At 36.7% G+C, this 13630-nt stretch overlaps 2 protein-coding genes across 2 annotated transcripts; one reads left to right on the top strand and one right to left on the bottom strand.

Annotated features, from left to right (window-relative positions):
• Positions 1–1858: 1858 nt before the first annotated feature.
• Positions 1859–7174, top strand: LOC121741405. The gene is made up of 7 exons (XM_042134139.1): positions 1859–2384; positions 2513–2572; positions 2963–4329; positions 4439–5197; positions 5316–5910; positions 6144–6203; positions 7053–7174. Exons 4-6 carry the CDS (start codon positions 5120–5122, stop codon positions 6152–6154), a joined length of 684 nt encoding a protein of 227 aa, XP_041990073.1. The 5' UTR covers positions 1859–2384; positions 2513–2572; positions 2963–4329; positions 4439–5119; the 3' UTR covers positions 6155–6203; positions 7053–7174.
• Positions 7175–9304: 2130 nt separating this feature from the next.
• On the bottom strand, positions 9305–12842 carry LOC121810571 (protein FAR1-RELATED SEQUENCE 5-like). Its single transcript, XM_042211335.1, has 4 exons — positions 12761–12842; positions 11275–12007; positions 10006–10729; positions 9305–9808 (listed from the first exon to the last, which is right to left on the bottom strand). Exons 1-4 carry the CDS (start codon positions 12840–12842, stop codon positions 9305–9307), a joined length of 2043 nt encoding a protein of 680 aa, XP_042067269.1.
• Positions 12843–13630: the final 788 nt, after the last annotated feature.

Raw genomic sequence — 13630 nt, 5'->3', positions numbered from 1 at the left:
ATTAGACTATATTAAATTAAATCGCGCACTCCGCATCATCCCTCCTTGTCTTGCACCCTCCTTTGCGTTTGAACTTCATTTCGTCTGCGCTATCTTCCACTTCTTGAAATCTTCCTCGTATTCTTTTTGTTCTTGTCGTTCAGGGAAAACGTAGGAAATAGTTCACACATCAAGCTTGCTTCAATGTTTCGCGTCATTCCAAGAAAAGTTCCATGGTCCACCGGCCTCCATTCGCACTCTCGATCTCCTTGCCTCATCGTGCCTTGACAACTTAGAGGTTCACCCCAAACTTTCAGATTCTCGTTCGTTTTTTTTGTCACTCGGAAAAGTGATAGATTATCTGAACTTAAAACTACGGTTCGCGCGTGCCCAGTCTAGCCTACAACATAAGCACTCTATGTTCGCAACAGACTTCATCGTCTCACATCTCAACATGTACCACAATTAACACCATTCATAACGCAAGATAAACACACAACATTTTCACATCCCATAGCAAAACACTTTCGCACTTCTCATTTACATTCATAAAATTTTGACACAAAAGCTTTCTTCAACTCTCGCCATTTTCCTCAAAATTTCCACATCTCACTTTTAAAGTAAAAGTTTTGACTAAAAACTAAAAGGTACTTTCGCATCAACTTTCGTCCTTCGTATAAAACACTCCATAGAATAACGCATCATACTTTGCACCTCATAACATAAATAACATCACACTTCCGTAGCTCAATTTTCCAAACAAAAGAGTTAAAACTATTTTTCTCGAAACTTAAAAAAAAAATTTGAACAATTCATAAACACAATATGTCCATTGATCAAATCTTATCATAAAAGATCCCATTGCAAGACATACATCTTTTTATCACCATTGATTTTCATCTTCTCGCAAAAAACACACACACACACACACACACACACATATATATACCATAGCTCCTCTATCCCATTGTAAAACATACTTTGTTTTCATAACCATAGCTCTTCTCATCTCATTTCCAGAAAACTTTCTTATAAAAAATTTTCATAAAATAAATTACCTCTTTCTTGATTGAGCGTGGCGAAGCGGGATGTTGAGCCTTCAATGCATAATTATTATTATCATTATTATTATTATCACTATTATTTTAGTCTAGCGAAACAAGTCTAGACTAAGACTGAAAAAGACTCTCGGGTCCAGAGCGGAAAGAAAAATTGATCTGATACCACTTTGTCACGCCCGCATTTTCTAAGGATGGAAAACACGGTTGATCGCGACTAGGGGAGGATTAAAGAAGCGGGGAAGAAAAGGGAAAACAACAAAACTCGACCATAATCCGAAACAAATGGGAATAGCTCGAATAAAATCAGAGTATCTCAACAATCAACAACTCAAAAGAAACAATATTTAGCGGAAGCATTTCGAGAGAAAGAATATGCCACGTGTGAAGACATGACACATTCTACTTAAATTTCTTCAACGGTCTTGCTCAACACCCACCGCACCCGTCACGCTCAACCTCGTTTTCTTAATATTCTGGATTTGAATTCCTTACTTTGACTTCAATTTTGTTCGCGAAGGGATCCCTTCCTTGAGTCCGATTCTCTTCTCTTTCATTTATTATTTATTTTCTAGGCCGCTCGAGCTTCCTATCTCCATCGGCCCAACACTCCCAAAACTATATTCTCATTCTTGATTATCAAAAACTCGAACATTAACTACTCCAATCCAAGTCCTCCATCAAAACCTTATGCCAAGATTAGCAATTTCCCATTGGGTTTAACTCACTGGTCCAACCCTCAATTTAATTCACATGGCCCAATCAATTAAATAATACTCCCTAACCCACCTATGTTAAAAAAAAGCCCAACAAGAAAAAAAACTAAACTTCCCAAATGCCTCCAAAACTCACGCCAATCTCTCTCCCCTCAATTTCTTCCCAAATCTCCCCAAATTGAGAAATCCTCCCAAAATGAGAAATCCCTCATCCTGTCGTCTCTCTCTCTCCGTCGCTCCACCAACACTCCATACCAGAGCCGTCGGCCATTCCTCCTCCGACGCTCGCTGCACTCCGGCGACGTGGCGTCGTCCGATTCCCTCCGTCGCTGGTTCTGCCGTCTCTGTCGGGGAGTGCTGCTGCTGGCCCATCCACGCCGTCGCTCGGCGCCGCTGTACCCGACGCCACTGCTGCCGTCGCCGTCGGGTTCGGTCACAGCAGCTGCGGTCAGCCACCGTCAGACCATCTCACGCCGGCGGCCTCTGCTGTTTCTCCGTCGCCGCACAGGGCCGTCGCCATCGCTGTCGGCTTCTCCGCCGATTCGTCACTGCTGCTCGGATAGTGAGAATTTGCCATCTCTACTTGGAAGTTTGTAGTCTTTCTAATCTCTAATATGTAAAACTGCATTTGGTAAAATCTTCTTTGCCCTCTCGGTTTTTTTTCTTTTTTTTCTGGAATTATGGAATTGGTGAAAAAAAGATTATGATAGTTTCAAAATTGGTTGGATCAGCTAAAATCGTGTAGTTGTGGCTGTGTAGATAACCGATTTCTTGGAATCATGGGAGGTAGAAACCTGATTTTGTGGAACAGAAATTTGGGTGAGAATCTCACGTTAAATTCTTCCTTATTCAAAGTGGGATAAAAATTAATAAATTATTTGAGCTCATAATAGTTGGATTTCAAATTGGGCTAAAAGGAATAATTGCTCTAGGCCCAAAAGGAAGTTGAAAAGGACTTCCAAAAGTTGGTGACGAAGAATTGGGCTTCATACAAATAAATAAATAAAAAAGATCATAGCCCAAATTCAATAATAAAAACATTGGCTATTCCACCAACCTCTAAAATAATTGAAGGAAAATTTTCGGATGCACCAACGATGTCCTTTCAAGAACAAATAAAAAGGTAGAAAAAGTCGGGGTATTACAACTGATTAACATTTATTTGTAGGTTTGATTTTAGAACTGATTTAGATTTTAATTTTTTTGTAGCTTTTGAACGTACAAAGAAAAATGCAACCGAAAGTTCCGATTGTATACACCAAGGTTCCGACCGTGAGTCATTCCTACTATTTTTTAATTTTAATATACAACCGTAGTTTTTGTGTTTAGAGTGATTTATACAACCGTACGTTCTGTGGTCAGAGTGATGTGGTTCTAGGGTTAGAGTGGTTTTATGTGATTTATTGCTATAGTGATGTGTTTTCTTAACACCAGTTAAGTGAATGCATGGGTATAGTGATGTGGTTCTAGGGTTAGAGTGGTTTTATGTGATTTATTGCTATAGTGATGTGTTTTCTTAACACCAGTGAAGTGAATGCATGGGTATAGTGATGTGGTTCTAGGGTTAGAGTGATTTTCTGTGATTTTTTGCTATAGTGATGTGTTTTCTTAACACCAGTGAAGTGAATGCAAGGGTATAGTGATGTGGTCCCAGGGTCAGAGTGATATTCTGTGATTTATTGCTATAGTGATGTGTTTTCTTAACACCAGTGAAGTGAATGCATGGGTATAGTGATGTGGTTCTGGGGTTAGAGTGGTTTTATGTGATTTATTGCTATAGTGATGTGTTTTGTTAACACTAGTGTAGTGAATGCATGGGTATAGTGAAGTGGTTCTAGGGTCAGAGTGGTTCTCTGTGATTTATTGCTATAGTGATGTGTTTTCTTAACACCAATGAAGTGAATACATGGGTATAGTGATGTGGTTCATGGTCAGAGTGATTTTCCGTGATTTTTTGCTATAGTGATGTGTTTTGTTAACACCAGTGAAGTGAATGCATGAGTATAGTGATGTGGTTCCAGGGTCAGAGTGATGTTTATTTCTTTGAGTTTTTGATATAGTGATGTGTTTTCTTAAGACCAGTGAGGTGAATGCATGAGTATAGTGATGTGGTTCTAGGGTCAAAGTGGTTCTCTGTGATTTATTGCTATAGTGATGTGTTTTCATAACACCAGTGAAGTGAATGCATGGGTATAGTGATTTGGTTCCAGGGTCAGAGTGATGTTTATTTCTTTGAGTTTTTGCTATAGTGATGTGTTTTCTTAACTCCAGTGAAGTGAATGCATGAGTATAGTGATGTGGTTCTAGGGTCAGAGTGGTTCTCTGTGATTTATTATTATAGTGATGTGTTTTCTTAACACCAGTGAAGTGAATGCATGGGTATAGTGATGTGGTTCCAGGGTCAGAGTGGTTCTCTGTGATTTATTGCCATAGTGATTTTTTTTCTCATATCCATGAAGTAGCTGCATCTGAAAAGAGGTCTAAGTATCAGGAGGATAAACCTCAACTACCACTTAGTGCAGCTTCTCCTGAAATAAGGTCAAAGATTAAACATGACAGGCTACAAAAACCACAAAGTGAGTTATTTAATTATTTAGTATCTTAGTGAAATATATTATGTATATGGCAGAGTCATTCATGTTTAATTTTGAACTATGTTAAGTGTGTATTCATGAATTTGGCCAGTTTTTTTGTATTATGTCTTCCAGCCTCAAAGCGTGGGAGGTCACAAACAAATGATGAAGAAGAACAGCCTGCTAGAGAGAGACAGGCTAAAAGAAAGAGAGCAATGGTTGTTGTTGAACATTTTAAAATCAGATGACCTAAACTAGTCCTAAAGATAGGGGTGAAAGTTATTGTTGATGCCATTGAGAAGATGAACTCAAAACAAATAGCTGCTCTGGAAGAGATGGGGTTTGGGCAGCTTGTACCTTTGAACATCAGGAGTAATCCTGCTGAAATGGCATTTTCACTCCTCGAAAATTTTAATCAAGACAACTGCTCTAGAATAAAACTTATCGATGATCAACCATTACACATCACTGAGGAGGATGTGCATGCTACCTTGGGACTGCCAAGAGGAGAGCTGAGGATAAAAAGGGAAAAAAGCATTATGTAAATGATGTTATGTAAACCATTGCAAATGCTAAGAAGAAGGACAAATTTTCAATAAACCCAACTGATTTGCAAGAGCAGCTTGATAGTGATCTAGATGGTGGTGAATGGTTTAAGAAAATTTTTCTTATTCTGTTGGACAATGTTCTAATTTCACCGGCTGCAAATGGAAAATGTCTTGGACGTATTTTGGACGATATTGGCAACATTTTCAATGTGAAGTAGTACAATTGGTGCAACTACGTTTTGGATATGCTAATCACAGCACATGATAGCTGGAAACTCAAGAACAAATCCACCCCATTCACTGGACCCATCACTTTCCTATTGGTGAGTTTTCTACTTTAAGCACTCCTTTATAGTGAAGTAAAAACATGCTTAGAGTGATGTAATTTAAGGTTAGAGTGAAGTGTTTGTGATGTATTTTATTATTGATCTATTTTTGCAGGCTTGCTACGTAGATAGGGTTGTCTACCGTACGAGGTTGGTGGTTAGAAGATTCCCTACTGACCGGAACTGGACAACATCCCTTCTTAAGGAGAGAGGTGACATGGAATTCAATAATGGAGGTATCATTGGTAGAGGAAGCGTAGAAAGTATTATCAACCCGGTCTCCATTGAAGCTTTATATGTCAACAAGGATTCAACTGATGAAGCTCCTTCCACTGGAAACACTGGAAATACTATACCAGTAGCCGAAGCTCCTTCGACTGATGAAGCTGCCCCTTCAACTAATGAAGCTCCTTTGTCTTATGAAATCAGAAATTCAATAAGGGAGGCTGCAGCTACTATTACAAAAATGATGAAGTATATGAAGGGTGCTCCGGCAAGTAGCAATGATGCCAATTGCTTCAAAGTTGCAACCATAAATGCACTAAAGATGGTGGGTGTGGAGGTTGCTCAAGGAGACCAAGCTGTGTCAAATCCAGTTGACAACATGACACAAGCTATGGAAGAGGATCAAGAAGATGATCCAGAATGGATTGAACTCATGGAAAAAATTTTGGAAGCCCATGATGAAAAGTGCAAATTAGTGAATGAAGGTACATCAATTTTACCTGATATTAACTTGGGAAAGAAACCAGCAAGTTGAAGAGTTGGAACATAAACCATGGATATTATAAACAATTTGATTGTGGTCTGTTGTGTTTTAACACTTGACATTTGATTCAGAGTGAACTAAAAACAGTTTGCATGATATTGTGTACTAATTCATAATACTTTTTTGCTTTTCATGTTTTTATTCTTATGGTACATTACACTTCACTATTTGCAGGAGACAAATGAATTTTGTGAAGATGAAACTAAAGCAGCGTCACAAATCACACAGATGAAGGTATAAAAATACGCTTAGAATGATGTGGTTCCAGGGTCAGAGTGGTTCTCTGTGATTTATTGCTATAGTGATGTGTTTTCTTAACACCAGTGAAGTGAATGCATGGCTATACTGATGTGGTTCTAGGGTCAGAGTGGTTCTCTGTGATTTATTGCTATAGTGATGTGTTTTCTTAACACCAGTGAAGTGAATGCATGGGTATAGTGATGTGGTTCCAGGGTCAGAGTGCTTTTCTGTGATTAATTGCTATAGTGATGTGTTTTCTTAACACCAGTGAAGTGAATGCATGGGTATAGTGATGTGGTTCACGGTCAAATTGGTTCTCTGTGATTTATTGCTATATTGATGTGTTTTGTTAACACCAATGAAGTGAGTGCATGGGTATAGTGATGTGGTTCCAGGGTCAGAGTGGTTCTCTGTGATTTTTAGTTATAGTGATGTGTTTTCTTAACTCCTGTGAAGTGAATGCATGGGTATAGTGATGTGGTTCATGGTCAAAGTGATTTTCTTTGATTTTTTGCTATAGTGATGTGTTTTGTTAACACCAGTGAAGTGAATGCATGGGTATAGTGATGTGGTTCCAGGGTCAGAGTGATGTTTATTTCTTTGTGTTTTTGATATAGTGATGTGTTTTCTTAACACTAGTGAAGTGAAAGCATGGGTATAGTGATGTGGTTCCAGGGTCAGAGTGATGTTTATTTCTTTGTGTTTTTGTTATAGTGATGTGTTTTCTTAACACCAGTGAAGTGAAAGCATGGCTATAGTGATGTAGTTCCAGGGTTAGATTGATTTTCTGTGATTTTTTGATATAGTGACCAATTTTCATTTCTTTTCATATTATGAAAATAGGACGACATTGTGGATGCCCAAATTGCATCTGCAATAGAAGCGTGCATGGTGCTAGGTGATTATGATGACTACGTTCAATCAGAATTGAAAGGATCTGGCCAAAATCCGTCGACCGAATTAATAGTTTACGATCCGGACCTTGTAAGTGTACTACAAAGCGTGCATGGTGCTAGGTGATTATGATGACTACGTTCAATCAGAATTGAAAGGATCTGGCCAAAATCCGTCGACCGAATTAATAGTTTACGATCCGGACCTTGTAAGTGTACTACAATTATATATATCATCCAGTGACCAACACTTTTAACACATATCAGGTGAACTATATGTCTTATAGAGTGAAGTATATACACAATACAGTGAAGTTTTCATCTCATTCTTGCCCTGACAGACAAGTGTTGGGATTGAACAAATAGAGGTACGTTCAAAAGCCGATAAGAGAATATCCACTGCATTGCGATCTCCATTCCATGAAAGAGTGGTTCAGGCGAAAACAAAGTTTACCTTGAAAGAGTCAAAAATCTTTTTGTGGATTATGACAACATATGAATTAAATGAGTAAGATTTATATTATATTTCTGATTTAGAAGGATAAATATACAAAAAAGATGTGCTAACACACCCACATGTTTGAACAGGGACAACATAGTGTATGATGATGATGTCATAATGGTAACAAAAAAGAATTATGTACACTATTACCACATACACTAGTAGAAGTGGGTGTGATCAACGCGTGGGCTTCTTATTTGAATAACATGGAAGAATACAGAGCTTTATCTTCATTGAGGCGCCTCTTTTTCACAACATACCCATCCGTAAGAATAGTATAAATTTTGAAAAATTAACTGCATGGTATATGTTCATTATAAAGAATGTTTACTTCTATCCAAATTTGACTTGTCCCATCTTTCAGTTGTATACAATTGTTCACCGGCCTGAAGGGGTCGACATCACGGCCATAATTGATAGATTCTGTGACAATTTAGAAAATGAGGTTAAAGAAATTCTGTATTTCAAGTGGGCCGATGTAGATTTGGTAAATAATGAACACAATAGATTCTTTGTTATATTCACTAATTGTTTTTATTCTGAAATTATTATTATTATTATCTTTGTAGGTGTTCTTTCCAATAGATCCTTGCCACGGTTAGAGTGAGTTTTTGTGACTTTTTGATATAGTGATGTGTTTTCTTAACACCAGTGAAGTGAATGCATGGGAATAGTGATGTGGTTCCAGGGTCAAAATGATTTTGTGTTATTTATTGCTATAGTGATGTGTTTTTTAACACCAGTGAAGTGTATGCATGGGTATAGTGATGTGGTTCCAAGGTCAAAGTGATTTTCTGTGATTTTTTGCTATAGTGATGTGTTTTCTTAACACCGGTGAAGTGAATGCATGGGTATAGTGATGTGGTTCCAGGGTCAGAGTGATGTTTATTTCTTTGAGTTTTTGATATAGTGATGTGTTTTCTTAACACCAGTGAAGTGAAAGCATGGGTATAGTGATATAGTTCCAGGGTCAGAGTGATGTTTATTTCTTTGAGTTTTTGATATATTGATGTGTTTTATTAACACCAGTGAAGTGAAAGCATGGCTTTTGTGATGTAGTTCCATGGTTAGACTGATTTTCTGTGATTTTTTGATATAGTGATGTGTTTTGTTAACACCAGTGAAGTGAATGCATGGGTATAGTGATGTGGTTCCACTGTCAGAGTGATTTTCTGTGATTTATTGCTATAGTGATGTGTTTTCTTAACACCGGTGAAGTGAATGCATGGGTATAGTGATGTGGTTCCAGGGTCAGAGTGATGTTTATTTCTGTGATTTTTTACTATAGTGATGTGTTTTGTTAACACTAGTGAAGTGAATGCATGAGTATAGTGATGTGGTTTCAGGGTCATAGTGATGTTTATTTCTTTGAGTTTTTGCTATAGTGATGTATTTTGTTAACATCAGTGGCATGGCTATAGTGATGTATTTTATGCACAATCTACATTGTACTCTCAATATACATCAGTGATATGGAAAAACAATACACTATAATCAAAATTTACATCACTATAAAACATATCACTTATAATATCGGACTTGTAAGCAGTAAAACGAATACATATAAAAGGGAACTTATTGGCACTTGAGCATAACACAAAACCAAGTTTTCATTGAGATAAAATTCATTACAAAGTGTAATAAAATGAATCATTAGTGGTCTAAAAAGGCTACAAAGTGAACTATTTCGTTCCAAATCCTCATTGCCTCTGATTTACCTTCTCATTAACCTTTTTGCAGTTCCTAGAATCATGGTGTCCAATCTCATGACAGTTTCCACACTTTCGACATGGTTTCATTGCTAACTTCATTGCCGACTCCTTCTTTGATTTCTTCCTACTTCCACTTCCCTTTGTACTAACAACATCAGGAGGATGAACTTCAATAAAGTTCGGAACTTGTGAGCCATAGAAGTTCTCAATCAATGCTCTCTTCTCTGTAGAAGACAGAACAACACCTTCTCCGAGAAGCTGCTTCTTACCTTCTTCCATAATTGCATCAAATGCATTGATTTGATCAATGTTCCCTTCAATACTTTGTGCTGTTTCAATGAATAATGCATACAAGTTTTTAAATACAATCTTCTTCTTGTCCACAGCAAGGTGTATTTCTTGATCAACACAAAAACCTCCATGTATTGGCTTTACAAACTGTGACTTCAACCATCTCCCTCCACGCAACTTCTCGGGTATCAACTTAACAAACTTATATTTCAATACACAAAATATATGACTGCACAATAGATCAAGTCTCTCAAACTTTTTGCATCACAAAAATAGGTATCATCACCAATGGAGTAAGTCACTGTCCATGAGTTTGAATCCTTGTCCTTTACGTTATATACTTCAATCTCTCTATTGGTAGACACTCCTAGGGTTGCACAAGACAAAGAGAAACATACATAAACTATCACTTCTTGAATTGCATTATAAGCACTACCACTATATATTGTTGATGCATGTTTCTCGATTTCCAATTCTGTTCGCAAAATAGGCACTTTTGTTGAATCATAGTATTCAAGCTTTGCGCTATTACTTCTTTGAGTCTCCAGAGCATGGTTATAGTTCATATAAAATTGCATAAGGTTAGCCCGGGACTTTGAGTACCTTTTAAAGAAGCTATTCTGTGATTCAGACAAAGAAGATGTCTTTATTAACGAACTCATCGGAAAATCACGGAAAAAGGCTGGAACCCAAAACCTTCTGGATGCAAACATTGATGAAAACCAGTCATTATTGGCCAGCCCATATCTTTCCATTATAGCATGCCAAGTTTCCTCAAATGCATCAGGTTCTATCAACTCCGACCATACACATGCATCCAGTTCCTTCTTTAATTGTTCACTACCAAGCATGTTCTTTGGCAATTTGTCAGCAACTTTATTCATAACGTGCCACATACACCACCGGTGTCTTGTATTGACAAGGACCTCCTCAACAGCAACTTTCATTCCTAAGTCTTGGTCGGTTACAATGAGTTTGGGAGCCACACCCATTAACTTTATAAATTGGTTAAATAACCATGAAAAGGAGTTGGCATTTTCCTTGGACAAAAGGACAGCAACAAATGTCACAGGGCGACCATGATTATCCTTGCCCGTAAAAGGAGCAAATATCATACAGTACCTGCATATTAAAATCACTATAAGGCATGTAGAATATACTTCACTATATAATCAATATAGTTCAATAAAATGAAAAACAATTCACTATAAGCATGCAAAAATATACATCATTGTAATGCACAATTTACATCACTGTAATGCACAATATACTTCACTATATGCTTAATATACTCCATGTCAAGGCATGCTCACTACACTTCACTGTAAGCATATTGTAGTTCACTAATTGCTCAATAAACTTTCCTAAAATGAAAAACAATACACTATAAGCATGCAGAAATATACATCAATGTAATGCACAATTTACATCACTGTAATGCACAATATACTTCACTATATGCTCAATATACTCCATGTCAAGGCATGCTCAATACACTTCACTGTAAGCATATTGTAGTTCACTAATTTCTCAATAAACTTCCCTAAAATGAAAAATAATTCACTATAAGCATGCAGAAATATACATCACTGTAATGCACAATTTACATCACTGTAATTCACAATATACTTCACTAAAGTGAAAAATAGAAATTAGTGTGCACATACCTATTTGTTGAGTATGTCGTATCAAAAGAAACAATATCACCATACAAATGATAGTTTCTCTTGGCAGTAGGATCACACCAAAACAATCGTGTCATCCTATCTTTTGAGTTGACCTCATACTCATATGTAAATGCACTACAAAGCTCATTCTTCCTTCGCATCTCATTTAATAGCATTTGTGCATCAGCTCCTTCCACATATGCTCTAAGATCACGTCTATAGCTGCGCACTTCTAAAATAGTACACCCTACATAATCTAATCCACCAAGCACTTCCTTAAGTAAGCTAAAACTTAAAGTTGGACCAATGTTTGCATTAGCACAATCAAGTATGAATTTCTGATGGACTAAATCCAAATTGCGGTTCAACTTCATAAAACGCTTATGGCGTTCCTCAACCATCTCGTGATTATGTTCTTCAACGAAACTTTGTATAACATAACCAACACTCATAAAATACTTCCAAGACACTTTAGCATTACAATAACACTTAATAGAAGAACGCTTGCTTTTCAACTCAGATTGTTCACTCTTTCTTTGCTTTGTACCTTCTTGGCTACACACTACGTAAATCCAAGTAATGACATCTTTTTCCTTTTTTGATCCATTTTTACGGGTGTCAAACCCAACATATCGAGCATAATTGTTGTAGAAGTCCAATGCATGATCAAGGGTCATGAAACTTTGCCCAATTTTTGGTTTCAATTCATCGGGGCCTTTTGGTACGTAAACCACTGTAAGAAGAATATACATCACTGTGAGCATATAACAGTTCACTAAAATGAAGCATATAATAGTTCACTATATGCTCTATATACTTCACTACACTGTGATGAAAAAATACATCACTCTTGGCATGTTGTTACTTCACTAATATTAACAAAATACATCACTATCGCAAAAAATCAAAGATACATCACTCTAAACTAGAACACATCACTATTAGCATGATTTTACTTCACTGTTGTTAACAAAATACATCACTATAGCAAAGAATCAAAGATACCTCAGTCTATCCTGGAACACATCACTATTAGCATGATTTTACTTCACTGTTGTCAATTAAATACATTACTATAGCAAAGAATCAAAGAAACCTCACTCTAACCATGAACACATCACTAGCTTTTACTTCACTGTTGTTAACAAAACATCACTCTAACCCTGGATTACATCACTATAACTATGTTTTTACTTCACTGTTGTTAACAAAATACATCACTATACGCGAATATCACAGACATTTCACTTAACCGTAGAAAACAGAGCACTCTTCAATTCACAAAACACACACGCTTCAATTAAATACATCACTCTAACAAAACAGAGCCTATATACATCACTTTATCATATAAATACATCACTCTAACGTATTTGAACATCATACATACTCTAATCATGATGAGAAAAAGCACACAAACTTCAACTTCGTCACTCTAATCATGATCAACCGTAATTGTTATAGAAGTGCAACGAATAATGATTACCTTTAGAAGTCTCAGCTTCCTCTCCCGATGATGATGAGTTGGAATCGAAATAATCTTCGTCCGACCTCATAATTGAATCCATTGATTTGAATCACGATGAACAGATTGAATTGAATCGCGTCAAATTGAATTGAATCGCCTCTTATGAATTGAATGAAGTGATCAGATTTGGAAGGAGATTTAGAAGGAAATAGAAGGAGATTTGGAAATCTGGAAGGAAACCGCGTATGTGTTTTTAAATTTCATAATGTAATTTTCAAAAATACCCTTGGCCTATTTTACATTATTAAAATAAATAATATTTGTTCCATTTATTTGTGTGGCTGAGATTTGTTCTCTAGTTATACACTTAAAATTAGTTATATCTTGATCACTTCTCTCTCTCTCTCCAAACTATACAAACTATGTCACCAGAGTGTATAAATTATGTCAACGGACTGTACAAATTCTGTCACCGGGGGTCAATGTCAACGGAATGTACAAATTATGTCACCGAGGGGATGTACGGAGTGTACAAATTCTGTCGACGGGGGTGTCCAAATTCTGATTTTTCGATGTCAAAATGTTGACATTAGAAAAATCTCTTATATTAACCGTTGATTAATTGTATTAAGTGAGTATGATTAAAGTTTGTATAGTTTGTATTTTAGAGAGTTTGTATTTTATCAATATATATAATTATATATAGGGTAGTGTTAAACTCCTTTTCTCCCCTTAGATTTAAGTTTCTTCACAATCTGGATCGTTGGATCAGGAGGATGGACGTTCTTGATTAAAATCATATTTATGATCCCGCACTTCATTATTTGACCAATTTCGTGCATCATGAGGGTGAAGTAGTCATTTTATGTACTCAAAACTGATGAAAAC

The sequence above is a fragment of the Salvia splendens genome, chromosome 7, assembly GCF_004379255.2.
Source record: "Salvia splendens isolate huo1 chromosome 7, SspV2, whole genome shotgun sequence".
Taxonomy (NCBI): Eukaryota; Viridiplantae; Streptophyta; class Magnoliopsida; order Lamiales; family Lamiaceae; genus Salvia; species Salvia splendens.
Note: the sequence above shows the minus strand (reverse complement) of the source record. Positions and strands in the feature narration are given on the sequence as shown.

What these genes read in the sequence shown, in the direction of transcription:
- LOC121741405 (XM_042134139.1), top strand. Translation starts at nt 5,120, where the DNA reads ATGCTAATCACAGCACATGATAGCTGGAAACTCAAGAACAAATCCACC. An exon ending in GACCCATCACTTTCCTATTG is followed by an intron (nt 5,198 to 5,315) that starts GTGAGTTTTCTA and finishes CTATTTTTGCAG; the next exon opens with GCTTGCTACGTAGATAGGGT.
- LOC121810571 (XM_042211335.1), bottom strand. Translation starts at nt 12,842, where the DNA reads ATGGATTCAATTATGAGGTCGGACGAAGATTATTTCGATTCCAACTCA. An exon ending in ACGACATACTCAACAAATAG is followed by an intron (nt 10,730 to 11,274) that starts GTATGTGCACAC and finishes TTTAATATGCAG; the next exon opens with GTACTGTATGATATTTGCTC. An exon ending in TTCAAGAAGTGATAGTTTAT is followed by an intron (nt 9,809 to 10,005) that starts GTATGTTTCTCT and finishes TTGAAATATAAG; the next exon opens with TTTGTTAAGTTGATACCCGA.